This window comes from Neolamprologus multifasciatus, chromosome 7 (assembly GCF_963576455.1).
Source record: "Neolamprologus multifasciatus chromosome 7, fNeoMul1.2, whole genome shotgun sequence".
In the NCBI taxonomy this organism is placed as follows: domain Eukaryota; kingdom Metazoa; phylum Chordata; class Actinopteri; order Cichliformes; family Cichlidae; genus Neolamprologus; species Neolamprologus multifasciatus.
This window is the reverse complement of record NC_140445.1, coordinates 29,532,744-29,555,442: the sequence shown is the minus strand read 5'-3', so window position 1 is coordinate 29,555,442 and position 22,699 is coordinate 29,532,744. Positions and strand designations below refer to the sequence as shown.

Sequence of the window (22,699 nt, the reverse complement as noted above, 5' to 3'; positions counted from 1 at the left end):
ACTTCGACATAGTCAGGTCAGCCTGGTAAAGTTCAAACTAAGCATCAGAATGGGGAAGAAAGGTATCTTAAGTGACATTGAATGTGGCATGGTTGGTGTTGCCAGACGGGCTGGTATAAGTATTTCTGATTATCTTATGGAAGTTTCCCACAGAATCATCTCAGGGAAACCCCCTAAAGAAGAGAAAATATCCAGTGAAAATGCCATGCTGATGTCAAAGGAATATGACAAGACTATGACAAGACTGAGCAATAACTCAATTACCCACTTACTACAATTATGGTATGCAGAAGAGCATGGAGGGAGCACTGAGGACACCGAGGCTTCAGTTCACTCAGACTCACCAAAATTGGATGATAGATGATTGGAAAAACATTGCCTGGTTCAAATGAGTTGCTATTTCTACTGCAACATCAGGTAGGGTCTGAATTTGCCATAAAGAATAGCATAGATCCACTCTGCCTTGTATCAGTGGTTGGGGCTGGTGGTGTAATATAATGCTTGTTTTTGGGGGTATGTTTGTTTGTTTCTTTCTTTTTCTCTTGGCACACTTTGGGCAAAATAAAAAAACTCAGCCTAACTGAACATTGTGAGCTTGTTTGACCACATGCTCCTATCTTCTGATGGCTGCTTCCCAGAGAATCTCTAAGCAATGTTTCCAGCACCTTGTTGAATATATGCCATGAAAAATTAAGGCAATTTTAAAGGCAAAAAGGAGCCCAACCCAGTACTAGAGGTGTACCAAACAAAGAGCAAGCAGTACAGCTAAATATTGAGTGTATTTTCACAAGGAGGTAAACATTACAAACATGCTGATGACGCTGACAGTGATCATGGGAATGGTAAATAAGAGTGTGCCACACAGGCTGTTGGGGCACACTCTTATTTATCAAATGGATAATTAACAAAAAAAACCAAAACAAGACAGATAAACAAAATGCTGCTGTATATGTAGCACACATTGTGAAATGCTTGAGAAAATACAGTAATTTAGATGACTACTTGGAGTTGTCATCCCTACACACTAGGCACCGATTACAGTAAGCACTGATTTTTATCAGGGCAACTCTTTTGTTTTGTTTTTTCAATAATGTTTCAACTTTAATGACCATGTCTCACCAGTGCTACTGAAACAAACTAACAACACCACTGACTGCAGCCTGTCTTCTTTATAATTAGAGCATTTGGAAAAAGTTCACTGGCATTACAAGCCATCAGACAGCTGTCATGTACCATTACGGCTGGCCTATTAATGGATATACAGGGAATGCTACTCTAATACGACAGAGAAGACAATTTATTAGAGAGCAATTTCAACCTGCGAGTGTACTTCATAATGCAAAGACTTATCCCTATAACCCCACAGTAATGGAAACTCTGGCTTTACATAAAAGTACATCACAGACATTTTGATGTCAGTAGTGGTGTTTTCCATTCATGCAAATATGTGATTTATAGATAGATGATGTAAAAAGGGATGCATCATGATTTAATCATATTAGTTTGTTAGATGGCTGATGTCAAGATAGTGCTTTGACCATAAATGACATGCTGTGGTAAAAGACTAAGGTTGCAAGCTGCAGCATAATTCAGCCGGTAATAATGAACAGGCAGCTTGCGGGGAGAAGATAGTGCAAGATTTCAAACGCTGTCCTTGATAACAAGCAAAACACAGTATATCTTGAAAAAGTCTTTGTAGCGTTTGTATCCCGGTAGACTCTAGCTGTCAGTAAAGACATTTTAAAGTTGATTTGTAAAAGCCTCTCAGAGTGTTGTGACTTAATATCTCACCTCTATATAACAGACTTGTGAGGAATACAAATAAATTGGCAAAAACCTGTAGGCAGGCAGTAATTTTCCTGAAAGGTAGCCAATGAAAGGATTGGGGAAAAAGTAAAGGCAAGGCCAGCATCAGAATTATGAAGTTCAAACAAGGCAAAAATATTTGTTGAATCACTTACATTTCATTCTCAGTGATAATTTCTGGGTGTGCTGCCATTTAAAAGGCTTTGTAAAACGCCCACAAGCGCAAAGAAAAACAATTCATTCTTGCATGCCTTTATGCTTTGCTCGCTGTTTTCGGTTTCATTTTCAGTTTGTATTGTGCATTAAGTAGCACCATGTCTGCAGTCAGTCTTCGTGCTTTACCGTTAATTAAACTTTGCATGTTTTGATTTCCAGAGAAGAAAAATGCAAACAGTTTTCATAGGGCCTATATATTCAGCTCTGCCCTACACATGAAGTTAGGTAGAGCATAAAAAAGGTTTGTAGGACCTGTTAAAACAGAATGACTGAAGGTGAAGTTCATTCTTTCTACTCACCCTGTGAAGTGACACGAGGACAGACACAGGGAAAATAAGCCTCAGAGTCACAGACGAAGAGTGAGACAATGAGCTATGGTTCATTTAAGTTACTGTCTCGTGAGGTGGTGAAGATTAATTTTTCGTGTCAAATTCAGAAGGCGCCTTAAAATAGTGTAAAAGATTTGCTGTTGGTCACCTGATATTGGGAGAATCACTCAATGAGTCTTGCAAATTATCCATCTATCACACTGCAAATGCCAGTTTGTTTACTTGATGTAGTATTACAAAGTTCAACTGCCTAAAAATGACCCACACAATATAAATTACATTTATTACAATTATATTTGAATTCTTATTATGTTTGCAAAATTATGCAGCACAATATATGCATAATCTCTTACTGTTTAGCTTGAGGAATGATGGCAACATTTGAGTGAACACAAATGTTTGATTTCATCACTATGCTGTGCTGGATGAGTGTTATGAATTAGCACAGGGTACTTTTTGCAGCTGCAGTGTACTTACAGTATGTTGTTTTGCTTACAGGGCTGACCCTCAGAAATTGGATGCATTCATCATGGACAAAGCACTGTTGGACTATGAGGTCTCCATAGATGCAGATTGTAAAACACTAACAGTAGGAAAACCTTTTGCAATTGAAGGTAATGTGCAAGCATATCAATTATGAACATTTTAGATGAAATCTATCACTACTCTGACATGTGAATAGCATCCACCAGCTCTGGTTTTAATCATCACCTGATTTTAAGAGGTCTTTCTGCGTCACTGCAGACTAACTGACCATGAGCAATTTTAGAACAAGCCTAAATTTAACAATATCAATCACTCAACGTTTACACAGTGGTTAATCTTTTGGCTTTCAAAAGCTTACACTCTCCAGTGTTTGCTGTTAATCTCTGGTCCATTTAGAAAGCCTCTTCCTCCCGCTGTGAAAATGTTCCCGTGGTGGTTGCTTCCATTACAAGCCATCGTAGTCCCACATTCCAGCGGTGTTGTTAATTACTTAATGCACTCTTAAGCCTTCAAGATACAATACACATCAATCAGCACGCTTCCTACCAAGGAAAGGTACTTTTGCAATTGGCTGTTGCTGAATTTGTCACACTTTCCTGGCCTGCTAAGACATTCAGAGATTCAGAGAATTATATCATCAAGCTTTGCGGTGGAAAAATTATGACTTTTTAAATAAAAAAAGCTAAATTATCCAGGCCTCCAAGTGTATCAGCTCAGCAGCTTGTTTTTCCCCATAGCTGTAGACCAGGGAAAGAATACAACAGCAGCATGAAGGTGACATGAAAAAAGGTGTTTTTGCCGTTATGACAGAAGAATAATCGCTAAAGAGTCTCTGTGTGTGTTTGTGTGTGTCCAATGGCAGGCTATGGCATTGGCCTCCCTCAGAACTCTCCACTCACTTCCAACATCTCGGAGCTTATTAGTCAGTACAAGTCAGATGGCTTCATGGACATGCTGCATGACAAATGGTACAAGGTCGTTCCCTGCGGGAAGCGCAGTTTCGCTGTGACTGAGGTAAGATTAAAGCGAGGCAGTGTAGGGAAAATAGAGCGTATTTATCATTTCGTTATATCATAAATGATCATTTCTACAATTTCAAAATCAGAACAATATAATATAATGCATTTGTCTCATTTTTATGTCTTACTCAAATCTTACTCAAGTTTCTTTGCTGTTTAATATTTATGTGGAAACTCTATTTGAAAACTCTGAAAAGTCTTATGTACCCCACACAGTGTCTTACTCAGAAAAGTAATCTTTCATATTTTGTTCACTACACATAAAGTCTACTTCAATAATTATACTACAAGATGTCAATGCAAAAGAGGCCATTTTCTCGAGTAACTCATAGTATGAGAAATATATGTTTTATTAGAAATGCAATACTAGTTATTTCTGGCCATATTTCTCCCCGACTGTGACTCAAACACTATAAAAGAGGCTCCTATAGCTCAGTGCAGACTGCACACAGCATACTGCGCCTGATCCTTTTGTACTTTGTTCTTTTTATTTTTCTTAGCTGCTGTGTGGATGGCAACATAATGTCTGTCGATCATAAGGATGTCGCCTAAATAAGCACTCGTGATTTGTACCTTTGAATGACAGCGTCTACTAAATACTTAATCTTAAATGTAAATTGCCATTTTATGAGCTCAGAAGCAGGAGTTGTGGCAATGTGGTATGTTGCATTGCCACAGATTCAATGTCACCTAAGTGAATCATTTCCCGGTGTGTAGCAGCTAGACGTGTTATAGATGCTATCTAGAGCTGCAGACATTTAAATTGCTCCGGGTACAATTCATTTTGCACCATCATACCTCAGTCTGCCTAACGTTACGGAGGAGAAACCTGCTCAACTGATATTTAGCTTCATCAGGGTGTGTATTTCAATTTTTTGCCTCACAGAAACCGCAGTACGGTGATCATGTGCACACTTAGGGTTCTCATATTATTGGTAATGATTTTAAATATCAAGTATATATCATTAACTTAAAATGACCTAAACTGATTTCTAAACTTTGTTGTTCACTTGCATACATCGGGCAACATCAGCAGGGACCTCATGTCATATAAGCGATATGAGTTACTGACAAGGTTGGCCCAGTTTTAGCCCTGCTCAGCACTTTTTTTTAGCAATTATTTATACCAATGAGTGACTACCACCAGCAGTAAGCCTAAGGATTCTGAAAAGATGAAAAATCTGATGGATTGGCTTCACTGAGGTACAGTAGCCAAGCTCTCTGGCATTCACCCAGCTCTCCGTCACCCCAAAGAATCTGATCCCATTTGAAGTAATAAAATCAATACCAATAAATTGCATATTATTCAATTACCGAACATTAGGAGGGCCAAACTTAGCATTACCGAGAAATAAATGGTGATAAAAGAAGTGAAGATGATAAAAGTGATGTGCTTTTTTATTGATTTTTTTCTGTTAATTTATGCAGTCAAATGGTGAAATATAACAGCGCCATTAGAAATGATTGTTGTATATAGTGGTATGAGACTAGAAGCGTGTGTTACCAAAAACCAGTAGCATATAGTATGTGTTTTCATGTGCTGAGCCTTCTAATAAGCAGTGTTGGGAAGGTTACTTTTAAAATGTATTCCACTACAGATTACAGAATACATGCCCCAAAATGTATTTTGTAACTATTCCGTTACGTTACCCAATGAGAGTAATGTATTCTGAATACTTTGGATTACTTAATATATTATCATGATTTTTACAACTACATGAATGTACTATTGCTGTGTGATTTATTACTATTACTGAAGGTCCGCGGCTCCGAACCGTAGTAAAGGGACCTCTGGCTAATACGGTGGGTTCGTGTCGGGCTCGTAGCCGAAAAATAGCTTTACTTTGTTGTCTGGGTCAACTTTGCTAGCGAGAGACAGAGATAGGCGTTGAAAGGCTGCTCCAACGGAACTTATTGTTTCGGAGAAAAACACGAACACGGTGTACAGTCGAGTCTTAATAGCGTACTTACAACTGGGCTCGTCAGGCACTCTTCTTGGCTGCAGTGGTTATTATTATATTTACATGCTTCCAGCTCCGGTTTCTGCTCGATGACAACTCGTAGTTTTCCACTCTCCTTTTTCTCCCTCCTCGCGCTCACAGACACATAACAGGTATGGCAGTCCATTCTCCCTGCAGCACGGACTACACTGCCCATGAGGCCACATTCTTTAGGGCTATGTCTCTAACACTCTGCCTATTAGCTTAGCACAACAACAACAACAAAAAGGCGCTCTCTCACCCAGGAAACACACAGTCCCAGAGAGAGAGCGTCACCCTGTAACCACGGCAACCGTAACGCTGCCGCCTGGAACTACAGAACGTAGCTGTCAAACAAAACCCAAACAGTCCTGACCTGCGACAATATGAAACAGGAAAATACCGCTGTGTAATCCATTTATTTCAACAAAGTAACTGTATTCTAAATACCACCTTTTTAAACGGTAACTGTAACGGAATACAGTTACTCATATTTTGTATTTTAAATACGTAACAGCGGTACATGTATTCCGTTACTCCCCAACACTGCTAATGAGGAATGTTGGAGTGTGCTATTGGACACAGGCTCAAATGTGTTCTTTATTCACTGAAGCTGGAGTATTAGGCTACGTTTCCACTGCAGGGAAAGCGCATCAAATCCGACTTTTTTGACCCTTTGCGACCCATATCCGATCATGGTATGACAGTCTGAACGGCACAAATCTGATATTTTCAAATCCGATCTGGGTCACTTTCGTATGTGGTACTGAATCCGATACATATCTGATGTTTTAGAAAGCGACTGCTGTTTAAATGGTCATGTCGCATTAAATTTGTCTTTTACGTCACTGACACAAGACAGACGCCAATTATCAGCGCCAGAGAAAACAAACGAGAAAGCATGGCGGCCATTGTTAAAGCATGGGCTCTCTTTTAATTAATTTCTCAAAATTCTGTCGGTTACGACTGTGCAGGAATTGATAGACTGCTGCAACAACACCTACTAGCTCTGTAGCCTCCATTTTTACTTCCACAAACAGAACTCGTTGTGTGTGACGTCTTCTTTTGCGCATGCGGGCCGCTTTGAGGGCCGTGAACCGTTCACACTAGAGCACGTTTGCTGTCACATTTCCTTTGTAGTATGAACTACCAGACAAAAAAAATCGGATTTGATCAAAAAATTGGAATTGAGCATTAAGACCTGCAGTGTGAACGTAGCCTTAGATCAGATTAATGTCACATATATACAGTGAGCTCATCTTGACTTTGAAGGATACCGCAGTAGTTTTTTCCCCTATCCCAATGGATTTCTATAGAGTTTAAAATGTATGCCAGCACAGCCAAAGGTTACTATTCTCTTTATTCAACAACTTCTCAGGAATCATTATCTTCCACCCTCCAAAATTTCATTACTGCTAGCGTGCCAAGTCACAAAATGCATTGATAAATTTAATCCATCATGTATTCTTCACCAACATGACTTTATAATGTAATCACTGCAACTGCCCCGGTATCAAAAAGCTATTGCACACTCAGCACTAAAAAGATTCTTATGGGAATATACGTAACTGCAATAACTGCAACAAGTGGTCAGTTAAGCAAAGTGTTATATCACATTTGTAGATGGCTACATGTACAGACTCGCACAATAATATGGACACATTTAGAACAGAACGAGTGTAAATTAAGATGTGAAGGAGGCAATCACAATCTCAATCGAAAGTGTGATATCCCAGAGGGATTCTCTTATATTTCAGAAGAATGAGAAAACTTGTTCCAAGAGATTTGAAATTAATTTCATGACGTGTTTGCCCTGAGTTTGTAAATGCAAGGTGGTCTTACTTCAGATTTCCAATCCTCTGAAAAAATATTCTGTTTTTATTTAAATGAAACAAGCAATTTTTACTTGTGACTGACTTCGTAATGATATTTGGAGGCTATCGCCCTAATTTTGCCCTCAGTTTCTTTTTATGAGCAAAATAAGCTAATAATTCATATGAATCACATGTAAGCAATACATTTAATATATTATTTATTGCATTGTGTGTCTCAAATAATTAGACAATGAGAATTTCAAGATATAAGTATAAAGCTTAAAGTCATTTACTGTCATGTGAATAAGAGGACTTTATGCAGTCCTGTGAAAATCTAAGTACACCCTAAATTACAGATTCAGTTACTTATAAAACCATCTTTAGCAGGAATAACTTAAAGTACTTGTTTTCTATATGACTTTGTAATGCCCTCACACTGTTGTGTGACATACTGGGTCATTGCAACACCTTGATTCTTTATGTTGTCAATGTTCTATGCTTCATTGTACTGAGATCATTGCCCTGTTGCATGACCGAAGTGAAGCTTCAGCAGTTCATCAGATTGCCTAGCATTTGGCTCTAGAATAGTTTGGTGCAGGGGTCCTGTGGCTGCAAAATCAACCACCAAATCATCATCACTAAAGTGTTGTGCTTGACAGAGGTGTTTGTGCCGATATGATTTGTTTGTTTTTTGCCAAACATCTTTGTTTTGGTCTCATCTGTTCAAAGGACATTGATCCAGACGTCTTGTGGTTTCTTCAGATTCAGTTTTGCAAACATAAACAGTGCTACCATGTTCTTTTTAGAGAGAAGAGGCTTGCAACACTTCCAAACACACACTTGATCATTTAAAAAAAAAATCATACTGTCATGAACTTTAATATTTAATGTGCTAACTGGAGGCTGTAACATTTGAGGTATTGCTCCTAGGTTTTTTGCAGTTTCTCTGAGCTTGCAAGGTCTGACCTCTGGGTAATTCTGCTGGGGCATCCACTCATGGGAAGATTGTGTCATTGTGTTAACAAACAACTGAATGCTCCAGACCAGTAAATTGCCAAAGCCTTTACTTTTATAGTCCGTTGCATAGCATCCTGCGAAAACAATCTGTTTCACTTGACTGTTCATGGATTGTTTTTAAATATCTGCTTCTCCATATGCATATCTGTATACACACTCCCTGTATAACCTCCTTTATCCTTCCCACCTTTTCACTTTCTCAAGTTTCTCTATCATATACTGATTGTCTCATTTCTTTCTCTCCAGACGCTGCAGATGGGTATAAAGCATTTTTCTGGTCTGTTTGTGATGTTGTGTGTGGGCGTGGCTTTATCTTTGCTGACCACCATAGCGGAACACATTGTGTACAAGCTGGTGATCCCAAGGGTCAAGGAGCCACGGTTCAAATACTGGCTACACACAAGCCAGGTACGGACCAGACTCACACTCAAACACACATGTGGTGACCGTGACTGTGGTCACACTATAATTTAAAAATAGTTTGTGCAAGCAATTATGAAAAATCTACTAAGATTTATAAAATGAATAGTTTTTATCTACAGTTTCTGGTTTTGCAAATTTTGTGCATTTGTTTTTTGTTCTTGCTTTGTTGTTGCTGCTTATGGTCAATTCAGACACTTAAAAATCAGACACATCATTTACAGTAAGCACATGTTGTTGCTTGTTTTCCAGAGATTACACCGGGCCCTCAACTCAGTCTTCACAGATGACAAACTACCAACTATTACAAAGCCTGAAAAGAGGTACTATTATTGTCTTTAAAGTGTGGGCATTGTATTATTTCAGTTTGGTCTTTCATCATCTATACTTGATGAAACATCCATCCCTAAGTGACTGATCTGAATCCGATCTGAGCACATATGTGTTGTAATTATTTGGAACATTTTTTGTTACCTTCATCGGCACATTACAAAAATTCAGTATATGGTGCAACAGATCCATTTTAAACACTTTACACCAGTTTTTGTTATTTTTGCTGTTTTTCGCAGGTGTGATGTAAGAATTGTTTATTAAATGCTGCTTATTTTCCCATCACTTTGGATTTTTAAACACAATAACATAGTTACATATTACAAACGAAGATGAAAAATGCTCCTAAATGTGATGCGTGCTTAAATAGACCCCATTGACTGAGACTAAAAATGCAAACAAGGTGTTCCTGTAAGAAGCCAATATTTGAAAGTTAAATGGTGCATTGGCCAAATTATAAGCTGAACAGTAAGTGACATCAATTAACATCCAAATGGAAGTTAAGGGACCCATTTTTAATCAAAAACTAAATAGAAAGGTCAATCTGTTGGAAGCCAATTATCAGTGAGGGAAATTGAGAAAATAATCTCACGCTGACGTCACGTGGTATTGTTGAAAACAGTGGGTGAGAAAGGGAGAATCAGTAAATCATGAAAGCGTCTTTATGTAGGCACTTTCAGTGTCCTTTGCATGGGGCCATTTAATTCCACATATTAGTACATATTAGTTGCATACACTTTAATACTGTGTGCCATAGCGTAGCCCTGCCCTCTTCACATTTAACCATCACGCATCTAATCATACCACCACCCTTTCTCTTGATTTGGATTTACTTGCAAAATAAAAGTTCAATTTTATAATATTACAATCAACTTGAAAGATTGTCCTGCACATTCACATCTACTACTCACTCCACACTGAGAGCACACTCAGGTGGAGCACTTAAAGTAAGGATTAAATACACTTAATAATTATGGAGCCGAGGCCATGTGAGGGATGCCTGTGGTAATGAGGATGGATTGCCTACTCTTGCATAATTATACTCATTCAATCAAGTTATTCTGCATGCTGTCTAAGAGTCAGAAATTATTACCGTCTCATTGTCAGTGCTCTGCCGAAAAACTTGTGTGTCAAAAGTGTCTTTTGTGCAATCAGAGCACTGAAATCAGATCTTCCCATGTAGGATTTTATACTCTAGACAGTTTCAGCTTGAATTAAACTGTGCGAAACAATGCCAAAATGCATCATTATCAGTCCTAGTCTGTACTGTATGGTACTGAAAATCACTATACAGGATGACCAAATGGAACACATGGATGGAAATTAAATTGGAAATCACTACTACTTAGGATGAAGCTACAGCACATTTCATTTCCTAAGTGTGTTAACTGGGATGTGGGAAATCCCACAGACAGCAGAGAACACTGTCTGTGTGAGATAATTAGCAGCAGTGTCTGTAATACCGTGAAATATCCTCGGATGGCCAGTTAAGATTGCATGCTTTGGTATCAAGCACAGTGTTAAGGTCATGAAGCTCTGGCAATGACTGACAGCCAGGCTAAAATAGGATAATCTGTCGCTCTGATACACCAATGATATCAGTTACAATTCAGCTACACTACCCTGTTTCAGTAGTGGAGAATTGTTCTGTCTCTTTAATACCTAATACTAAAATTACGTAAATTAGTTGGGTTTTTTTTAATAAGCAGTACACTTATTTAACATTGTATTTCATATTATTTTATTTACAGTTTTCTTTTTTTGTGGCCTTCCATTTAATATGCATTATTTTATTTTATTTAGTTTTTATCTGAGTAGGGTTTTCATTTTCTAATCCCACTGTCTCATTTAGGAAAATTTAAAATGCAGGTATGATTCATGCCATGGCTGACATATGCTTAGATGGAATATGTGGAATTCTCATATAAAGAATATAATTCAAATCGAGTGCATCTTTAGTTCAGGCTGGAAACAAAATCAAGCTAATAGTTCAGTCATATGCATTTGGCAAATCTCTTGCAGGGCGTGCTGTTTAGGTAATTTTAACTTCACACTTCAAGCTGCTTTGCAACCAACCTCTACCCCAGCTTCTTTTTTATGTAATGTGTCACTTAATGTCAGTTATCATTGATGATTCTTTGAATCTTTCTGCTTTTGGCTTTTCATATATGTTGGAAGGGTTGTGAGAATTTTACTGGAGGAGGACCAAAAATCTAACCTTTAATCCAACCAGTGGTAATACACAGAAAGGCAGCATTGAAGCACAAGTAATGCAGACATAGGGCAGACAAAATGCAAAATTCAAAAACATGACAAAATATCATACAAGAGGAAACCAGAGACTAAAAACGAATAAAAACACCAGGAACTCCAGAAAAAAAGGTACAGGAAAAAAATCACTAGAAAACTGGACTAGTAGTAACAAGACAATATGGGAGAACAAATGGGTGTATATATACTGGGGTGAGTGATTAAGTAATTGGACACAAAAGAGTAATTGGTAGTTTGGGAATGGATGTAGAAAGCAACGCCGGTCAGATTAATCAGGTCATAGATTATAATTATCAAGGATGGGAAAACTACTAAAGGGAAGAAGTAAAACTGATTAGAATACACAAAGACTAATGATTACAAAATATAACAGGAAATGACTTGAACCGGAACATAACACTCCAAAACCAAAGGTGAGCAACTTTCCAAAACTTAAATAACTACACATGGAAACAACAGTCTTTCTATACATATATCTTGATTTTAAAACATAGATCCAGTACATTATTATAGAGGAAAAGTTGTCTCGAGCTGGAGAAAATAAATAAAAATGTGTGCTATGTGAAGAACACGTTCTAATGTTGCAGAAAAATAATGATTTGAATTTTGGCATGACTTCAGTGTGACAAAGTTGCACACATTATGTTGCACATTTTTCTTTCTGACCTTGATAAGCATTATATTTTGTGGGTCACTGCATGGTGGTAATTTCTACAAGGGCAAAAAAAGTAAAGTCTGTGTTCATATATTTTCCATTGAAATGGTTTCAATCATTGTACCAATTCATAAAAGATGAAGGAGCTGCTCTCGGAGTTAACACCCTGAATACCAAATCAAGGAAAATTGCTTAGATGGATGGATAAACAATGAAGGAATCCAGCTTTTTAGTTAATGTGAAAGGAGGAAATGCTGTAGAATACTAATGAAAAATAATCATCTTTATCTCACACTTTTCAGAGAAGTGGAAGTGCTTTAAAACAAACAATAAATAATCAATAATATAAGTAGAAAAGAAGGATAATATATGTCAGTTAACATTAAAGTATACAAGTCTAAAAACTGACTCCTTTTATTTCACCTTTGGCTTAAAAGCCTTAATTTTCCACAAATGCTTTAGTGCTGACAGTGCAAAGACCTCATACCTCTATTTCTTTAAATCTAAATGTTCTCAAACACACCAGGGACCTACCTGTGAATATCTCACTTCATTCAGCCTTACATACTGGTCATATTTCCTGCCTTCACAGTATGCTCCAGTTCCATTTTGATCTGGCCCAGAATTCCTTCATAATAAGTGTTTAAACCGAAATTGGAAATATATATAAATTGATATGCATACATACATCTATTTTCACGTAATATAATTTCCTGTATTACCAAAAGATAAAAAGATAACAGTTGTGACGATTCAAATATATTTTATCTACTTTTTATGGGGTCTATCATATAACCATGTTAAACACTGTGCTTAATGCTATAAAATTAAAAAACGCTAATTTTAAATATTAAATCAACAATAATATAACGTTAATGCATTAGTCAATATAAGAATATGCAGCATAATTTTCATTGTTTTTAAGGTGTTCTTTTTTGAGCAGTGTACACAAATTTTTAACATCTGTAAAACAGTATGAAAAATTAAACTATTAAATTTTTTGTGTATTTTGGGTCACTTTGGAAAAAGACTGGTTTAAAGGATGAAATTTATTTTATTTTTACTTATTTCAAACATCAAAATTAGTCAAATTTGACCTGTATAGAATGTAATAGTTATAGAATAGTTGAAGAACTTCCTACTGGTTAAATTTGTAAATGCTGAAACTTCCATGATCATCTCAAGACTTCAAAATGTTCCCTCTTTTACTGCAGACACAAGTGCAGGTGTCCTCCTGTCAAAAAGATGCACATATGAATTTAATAAAATTAAAAACAACTCTTTTCATGTTGTGTGTCAGCTTTAGCTTACAGTCTGTTTTGATGTCTGGAGTATCAGATTAAATTCTCCTTGTTACTTTTTTTATCGCCAAGTGAAAATTCCTTTGATTCAAAGAGCTTGTCTGTTAGGCTTTACTTTGTGTGATGAGAGTATCTCATCTTCACTGCTTTAATAAAGTCATGTTAGTTTTTTTTTTCAGCTTGGAGAGGTGGTCCAGTAGATTTTAAAAAGTTTCTTTTTGGAAAGGAAAAGAAAATAAATTTTGTTCTTTTGTTAGACTTCAAGTTCAATAAGGCCTACAGCAAACATTGGAGTTGAAAGGGAATATGTTTTATGGTATATTGGTCCTTAATATACTTTAAAGTTGTATTTTCATCTTCAGTAATAAAGAGCAGACAGTTAAGGCAATCTGAGGTATTTTTATTATGGTCTACAGTTTGTATACATAAAATATGTTTTCTTAACTTGACTTTTCATACTTTGAATCATAAATATAATTTTGTTAAATGCATATTTTACAACTTAACCAAACAGCTCATAATCTTTAATATATCAATTGTAGTCAATGAAGAAATAAATGAAGCTTATTATATACTAACCAAACTAAACAATGGAATAATAGCTAAATATACAAAATCAATGATAAGGGCAACATCAGCCTCTAGCAAACATTTCCATGGTTGGTGAAGCATAAAAGCAAGGACACAGTGGTATTTTCTCCAGTGATAACAGAACACTCATCTTCTCAACTTCTCCTTTATGTAGTGTAAATGCCTTTATTTCTATCTTCTTCCTATTAAGTTCTTGCTGTGTTTTTTTACATGCCTTTTTAATCTTTTTTAACATGGGTTTATTTTCATAGTCAGTTCAATCAAAGAAACTGACATATCACCAAGGTGAACTACAGTTACATGTTCTTCAGAGGTTGTGTAGTTTTGAAGTGCTAGTCAAACCTCTGAATTGTTAATTTATATTTTCTTGTGTGTTATCCTTCTACATTGCATGTTACGTGATATTAAATGATTTTTAAAAGGCAAGAGGAATGATGTACATTGGACAATGATTAAGGATCATAGTGCTACTAAGAATGGAGGACAGCAAAAGGGGGGAGGGAGGAAAAGAGAGGATTTGTAAGGTAATACATGTTAAAGGTGCAAATGAACATGAAATCTGTGGTGTTGTGTCAAAGTAATGTCTCTCTGGACCTTCAGTCCACATTACTGCTGGTAGTGCTTGTTAGGGCAAAGATCACAGTGGACCTGGGGTTGGATAGGAAAGGTTTTGGGGATCAGGGTTGGTGGTAGAGGAAATTAATTGGACATGAATTTGACTTCTATATTGAGCTCTGGCAATGTCTTCTTTTTTTGTGTTCAGTACCTACATGTGGCGATAGCCTATTCATTAAAAAAGCATAAGACTGAATCCAAGCATCTGTCAAATATTATTTGGCGAGTTGCTGCTATTCCTGTGGTTTTTCAAATTTTAACACCAGGTTCAAAGTTCTGACAAAACTGAATTGGCAATATAACCATTCAGCCAGTCGGTCAGATAATGAGATGTACTTTAAGAAATTCCAAAAACAAAGCAGTCTGGAGACCCACCTGCTGTTTTTTGATGGCCTAGCCTTTGGGGACAACAATGAATGTACAGATGTAGGGCTTTTTAAAAAAAGCTAATAACAAACTGTCATTGTGGGAAGATAACCAATACTTTTGAGATCGCAGTTTGGCAAATGCATTCCCTTTTTATGCTCTCCACATGGATGTTTTACTTGCATTCAGCAGCGTTTGAAATGGTCCATAGAACTTGGACTACAAGTAGAACACAAATGTAACTGGGAAATGGTCCAGTACTTATTACTCAGATCATCCATTTGGTGGATTACCTGCTAGAGGATCTTTGTTACTACAGTTATGTGGAAAAAGTCCACTGCATGACCTTGTAGAGCCACCCTTAGCAGCAATAACTTGAAGCTTTCATTTTCTGTATGACTTTATCAGTCTATCACATAGGGGACTTTTGGCCCACTCTTCTTGACAGAGTCTCTTCAGTTCATTGAGGTTTGCAGGTTCACACAGCTGCCTGGACTTTGTCAGGACTTTGACCAGGCCATTGCAACACCCAGTTGCAATGGCCTGGCCCAGTAGCTGTGGTACAGATGGCCTCACATTTGACTCTGGAGTGCTTTGGTATACAGAGGAGCTCATGATAAACTCAATAACTGAAAGGTGCAGAGGTCCTGTGGAGGTTTCTTCCGAGCAACACTTTCAATCAGCCTCTTACTTACTTGTTTTTTTATTCTTACTGTACTGTCATACTGACATTAAGATATACATGAACACGAACATTTGACTTGGGGTGAATTTGCTGTAGCGCCCATCCTGGGAAGACTGTGGCAACACGCCTGAATGCTCAACTGAATCAAACTAGTGGTGGTCACACTTGCTATTGGTCAGATAATCAAGTGCATTTGATCTGCAGCTTCTGGCTGCTAGTTAGTCAAGGTGTCTTTATATACTGGCAAGGCTGTAAGCCAAGCTAATATCCACCCACAGCTTTTCTTTAAAAGAAATTGTTTAGTTTTGTTTCATTTTACCAAGAAATGTACACGGGCTTAACAGGATAGCTATACCGGCATTTCCTTAGGGAGGCAAAAAGCAATTAAATGAGGAGGGTTTGGTCCTCATTACCTGGAATGACCTGAAATACTTCAGAATCACTTTAAAAATCTATTATCTTTTAGTCCTACCTAGACTACTGTATCTGTTTATGTCTCTACCTATCAAAATCCCCAAATCTCAGTTCCATGACTGGGACAAACAAATATCTTGATTTATTTGGAGCGGGCGGAAACCTAGAATTAAATATAGCACATTATTAATTCATAAAGATAAAGGCGGCTTTTCCCTCCCAAGTCTCTGAGATTACTACCTTGCTGCTCAACTCAAATAGTTATACAATGGTGTGATGATACTTGTGGAGCCCGATGGAAAGACACTGAGAATATGTGTTGGGTCATTCCAATACAAGCCCTGATAGGAGATCAGAAACTGGTCTGTCAGCTGTCAGAAAGAACTGAACCCCTTGGCATCTTTTACAATGCTTATCTGGTTTGAGTTAGTAAAAGAACTAAATCTAAGGAACCACATTCAAGTACTTAAGTGGGTGGCTTATGACTGAGTTTAAACCAAACCAACTGGATTTACAATTTAAGAACTGGTCACATAAAGTTATTGATGCATACTGTAAAATAATGGATAAGAATGGCCTTCAAAGTTTTTAAACATTACAAAAAAAATACGAGCTATGAAAAAGTGACTTTTTCATATACCTACAATTATGGCAATATTTGTCCTCAAAAGTGACTAAAGAAATTAATACACAACCTAATGAAATAATTAATCTGATTTTGCAAACATACTTTAAGGGATGTAAGCCAGTTATGTTTAAACTCTACCAGGGCATATTAAAAAGTAAGGGAACTTCAACAGATTATATAAAGGAACGATGGGAGAGAGAGTTGTCCACAGTTATAACTTCTGAGCAATGGGACAATATGTGTGAGACTGCTACTTCAACCTCATCTTCTGCATACTGGCGAGAATTTAGTTGGAAAAACTTGGTACGACTTTTCATAACACCAAAACAACAAACATGCTGGAGGAGCTGTGGGGAAACTGTTGCAAACCATACCCACATATTCTGGTCTTGTCGAAAACTTTCTAAATTTTGGGAAGATGTTATATCAAAGATAGAACAGACTATAGGCTTTAAATCAAAACAACGGCCCGTCATAACATTTTATTTAGGAGACTTACCCGAAGAATTAACAAGCAATAACAAATATCTCCTGAAGATTCTCACTGGTGCAGCAAAAAAAGCAATTACTCTTAAGTGGCTCTCTACGACTGGTTGACCGTTGTTGAGGAGATTCATAAAATGGAAAAACTTACCTTTTTGTTAAGGTTGCAAGCTAATATTTATACCACAAGATGGGACAAGTGGTTGAAATCTATCCGAAATTAGAATGGGATTTATTCTTTTTTAATTCCTGTTTGTGCCTACTCACATCTATATAAACTTCTGTATGCCTCGCCGAGGCTGCTCTTACATCTGTAGATGTGTTGTCAATTCATGAATATAAAGTCGTGTTCTCACTGCCAGAATTGCTTTGTAGGGAAAAACTGTGTTTTTCAGTCGACTGCTTGTTTTGTTACTGTTGTTTGTGTTTGTTTGTTGTGTTCCTTTTCTGTTGTAAAAAAAAATATGTAAAACCTTTATTAAAAATTAAGTAACAAAAAAAAAAACGATTATCTTTTATGCACCAAATGAGAAGATTTTGTCTGCCTGTTAGAAAAAACATCAGTATATTACCATACTACACACTGCATGCCAAGGATCCTTGAGCAAGATACTAACTGCAAGTTGCTCTCCAATGCATTCATCAGAGGAACGATGTGTTTGAATGCTAGATAAAAAAGCACTTGCGTAGAAAAATTCATTGAAAAAAAAAGGTGCTATGAATGGATGAGGCAAGTTGTGTAAAACGCTTTGACTGCTCAGGTAGAGTAGAAAGGTGCTATCTCAAGAATAAAAGCAATGTCTCTTACTCGAATACCACAGTCAGTAGGATTCAACTATGTTAAACAAATGTCCAAAGTTTCATGATGATTCAAAAATGATATTTAAATGTTGTCTACTGATCAGCCAGCAGAGCCATAAGTCATTCCTAAGAACGTGGTGCTTGTGTAGACAATATAAACAATAAACAGGACAATACCCAAAGAACACCCTTTTCATGTAATGACATATTTAAGGAAAAGCGAAAAACTATTTCTTGGTAAGCAGTCACACTGCTATTCTTCCAAGACTCAATGTAACCCCCATAACAATCATTTCCACTCTTTACCCCCGTAAGCAATCTTCTAGAAATTGTTCATCTCTTTCAGCCCAGCTCTGTGTAAATTGCAGTTTGTCATATAACACGTTCAGAATTGTGTGTGCAGTGGCAACTCATGGTTTAGCCATAGCTGATGCCTTGATTTTATATTGGATTCAGACTGGAAACATTTCAATTCAATTCAATTTTATTTATATAGCGCCAAATGACAACAAAAGTCGCCTCAAGGCGCTTTATATTGTACCGCAAACATGCAGTCAGATGAACTGATGAAGGTTTCTCCTATTTCCAGGTGCAATGAGGGAAACAACCAGTCTACGCCTTGGAATCCTGCAGAGTCGTCCCACTGTAACAGGCGAAGGATCCTTCCACAAGAGATGCAAAATGACCTGGAACACCCGTCATCCCAGGATCTCCCTCCTCCACCGCCCCCTTCTCCCCTCCCTCATCCCCACTCTCTCCCTCTGCTGGAGAAACCCCTGCCTATAGTAACTACCTCTAATGGTCGCTCTGACCTGTTAGGAAGGGGTTTGGACCAAGGACTGGGGCCAGGGCAGGGCGGTTCTGGGCAGTGCCGTGCTTTGGGAGTGGGCGACTGCGGTCCAGGTCTGGGTGTGGGACGGAACCCGCTGGTTCAAGAACTGTCAGAACTGGAGAGTCAAATCCTGGTAATCAAGCAGCAGCTGCAGTCTGCCATGAGGAGGAAGCGAGAGCTTGAACAGTACCAATCAGAAAACCAGCAAGCAAACCAGACTGCACCCAGTCAGCCCACTTCACACCAGTCTAACCAGTTTGTTCAGTGTACCCAGACCCACCAGCAGATTAAACAACACAAAAACACATGTCCGGAGTTGTGAAGCCAGTCTCAATTTGTCCAGGAAAGAAAACCCTGGTTAACACACTGGACTAGTTTTCAAAACCTCAGCTGGGTCCCGGAACAAATCCTTGCCTGAGTTCTGAAGTTAGAACCATCCCCGATTTCCAATGGCAGGATCCTCCTTATGGCTCTGGAGCTCCCCTCAACACTCCACTGAAATGTTCGGCAGTGATCAGATCCTGCTCTGCAATTCCAAGTAGGACATTTTCTCACTCCTGGAACATGAGATTGAATTAGATGAGAGGTGCTGGATAAGGGTGAAGCAGGGATCTTGAACCAAATCTGTTCTGTTGTATCACTGAAGAGCTTTGCAATTCCTTCCCCCTCTCAACTTCCCTTATATTGCCATTTTCTTTAACTCCTTTTCATGCCTATCTGGTTCTTTTACCTTTTTCCTGTTTATTTCTTCCTTTTGTCCCTGCCATGCCTCCCCTCCTAAAACCTAATTTTTCCAAGGGTACAGATTTGCTTGCTATGACATTAAGCCTGATCACAGATATGAGGACTCTTTGGTATTTAAGCTTAATAGACTAATTCACCTGAGTCTTTTAAGACTCACTGAGGATTTCAAATGACCTGAGGTTGAACCCAGTCATCTAAGTCTTCATGTTTGTGTGTCTTGCTGAAACCTTGTATCTTTCAGCTATTACCATTGATGTTTCTTGCCTTTGGTAGCATGTTTGTATTGATTAGGGGTATTTTTTCTCTAATAAGCTTTTGAAAGGGTCGGTGGGGTGGTTAGATGTAATCATTTTTTTAAAAAGATAAAGCTTTCGCAAGACACATTTACATACGTAATGAACACCAGGTTGACATCTCATGGTGGATTATAATAAGCGTACACACAATCTTATTTATGGTTCACTGTATAATGTCCTGCACTTCACTGATGCACACTGAATAAACAAAGTCACCTTAACTTGTCAGAGTTTGAGTTAGGGTATAGAAGTATTTCACAGTGAGATCACAACAATGGCAAGCTGGCAACATAAAACCTTAAACAGGATTAAATTGAACAGTCTCCAGCTTTTTCCGCGGTCAGGGACCCAAAACAAAACCTTTCTGTCCAGGCTCTTGAGGTCATACTGGTGCTCTTGTAACATTGTGACACAAAATACACACTTTTCAGTTCCTCCTTTAAGCCAGCTGTTAAATAGTAACTGTATGAACACAGACCACTAGTTTAACTCTGACACATTATTAAATGTGATTTGCATTCAAAAATGAACACAACACAACAGTTCCCTCTCTGGGGCCCTGTTTCCTTGCATCATTTCTCTTTGGGTTTGGACATGTTCTGTTATTAAATATCTTCTTTGCACTTATCTTAGTTGCGGCATTTCTTTTTTTCCCCCAGTGTCTTAAAAATGTTCAATTTTACAGGTCTGTAAATGATTTCCTGTACAAATTAGAAAGCAGAGTGTGGCATGCTAAGATTCTGAGGCTCAACCTTGGTTTTAAGTTATTATGCCTCCAAAACCTTGACGCTGCTCGTTGCAAAACAACTTATTTGAAACAGGTTTTTTTAGAATCCTTAATCTCATTTATATCTGGCAGCAAAGTGGATTTACTGCCAAGTGACTCAAAGGAAGACCAAAAGCTCAATGATTTTAAGAGGATTTAAGGTATTTCCTTGCACTTACGAGTCCCCAGCTTTGGTAAGAGAGACAAGTGTGAATTGACACTTGAGAACAATGGCTGACAGCCACTGCAAACCAGACTTTTTTTGTATTTATAAAAGCTTCACCATTTAGATTCATCTGTAGTTACTTATTTCAGCTCATTTTAATAGATTGTATAAAAACGTACAGCAGCTATATATTTAAAAAAAACTCAAACCACTCAGAGGTTTGTTCCCTACCTTGAAAACTACATTTGGTTGTTGCTATTCTTCACTCATATTGCTAAGGGACAGCAATTTGGACAGGAAGGCATACTCAGAACAGCTAACGATGACATTTTACGAAGACGCGGCATGGTAAAATACCGCCGCACACACAAACACAAACAGCTCCTATCTATTTAGCCAGTGTGTCTGCAGGGTAAGCGCAGGCTGTCACAGCTGAAATGAATACCTGACGGAGCAAAAGAGCAAGTGCACAGACTGAGCCGTCAGCTTTCTTTGTGTCTCTGTGCGTGTATGCCTTGCTTAGCTATGACATAAACATCAGTGAAGTCGACGCGGCTGTGACAGGATGAATCACTAGAGAAGCTAAATAACCTGGTTTTAGCACAACTATGCTCATTTTAATCACTTTTCTAGGTAGTACAGGTAGCAGCTGGACGGGTGTGGTGTGAGGGAAAAGAAGGGCTGCCTGTCACAAGTTATAACATGAAAGAAGAATAAAGTCATATTCATGGTGTTTTTTTGAGTGCCTGTGTAAACACAGGTTCACTTAAACATCCCGTTTTTCTTCTGGCTTCACCCCCAAAGCAACAATATGAAGGATCAGACTCAAATTTCAGTCATCGGCATTCGTTTTACTTAACTTTTCATTCAAAAACAACCCTTAAGGTGTACTCGTACACATTCTTTATTAAACTCAAAATTTAGGGTCATGGTGTCAGGGTTGACTGCTCGATTCAAACACTGACTGCCAGATTAATTAATGTTTACATTTACTGAGCATACACTCACAGTCAACTGTAGGCTGACTGACACCATGCCTATGAAGTCATTGGTGTAGCCGCACTCTGTTAAAACAGATGGTCTAAAACAAAAAATCATTGCAACAGCTCACAGTTCAGTTTCCAGGGATGCATATCCTCTAAAAGCAGTAATCTTACAACTCTGTTTTAGAATAACTGGCTGCTCTTATGTTTAACATGTTAGGCTTTGAGTGAACATGTCAATATTAGCATATTTCAATATGTCTGGAAATATGTGGCTTTTTCTCATCAGAATCTTATCAACCTATCAATCAATCAATCAATCAGTCAGTCTGTCTATGTCTATGAGCACAACTCCTCTCCAGTAGACTATTCGACTCACAGGGTTGCCAACAGGTTATATTTTGGTTACAGGCCTGTTTGATTTTCTACATTTCAAGTCTATGATTTTAAGTTGTTAATGTGAATTTCTGTGCATGTAGAAACCAAAAGACTTGCAATTTACATCAATTTATCACAGTTTATTAACTGTATTAACACAGACAGCTTCGATAGTAGACTGACTCTGTCTTATTGTCGTTTTATTGCCATCCTAACATACCAAAGTCACCTTGAAGATGGCAACTGACCGCAAGTGGCTGCAGATCTAGTGCTTAACTAGAAAGCAACCATTTCAAAGGCAATGAGAT

The 22,699-nt window shown here is 37.8% G+C and overlaps 1 protein-coding gene across 1 annotated transcript in view; it reads left to right on the top strand.

The window, feature by feature from the left end:
- Positions 1-20,725, top strand: part of grin3a (glutamate receptor, ionotropic, N-methyl-D-aspartate 3A) — a 93,045-nt gene extending 72,320 nt beyond the window's left edge. The window contains exons 6-10 of the mRNA XM_085164708.1: positions 2,850-2,965; positions 3,700-3,851; positions 8,913-9,074; positions 9,339-9,409; positions 18,816-20,725. Of these exons, the coding sequence (XP_085020834.1) occupies positions 2,850-2,965; positions 3,700-3,851; positions 8,913-9,074; positions 9,339-9,409; positions 18,816-19,380 (1,066 nt within the window). The 3' untranslated portion in view covers positions 19,381-20,725. The remainder of the gene's footprint in view (positions 1-2,849; positions 2,966-3,699; positions 3,852-8,912; positions 9,075-9,338; positions 9,410-18,815) is intronic.
- Positions 20,726-22,699: the final 1,974 nt, after the last annotated feature.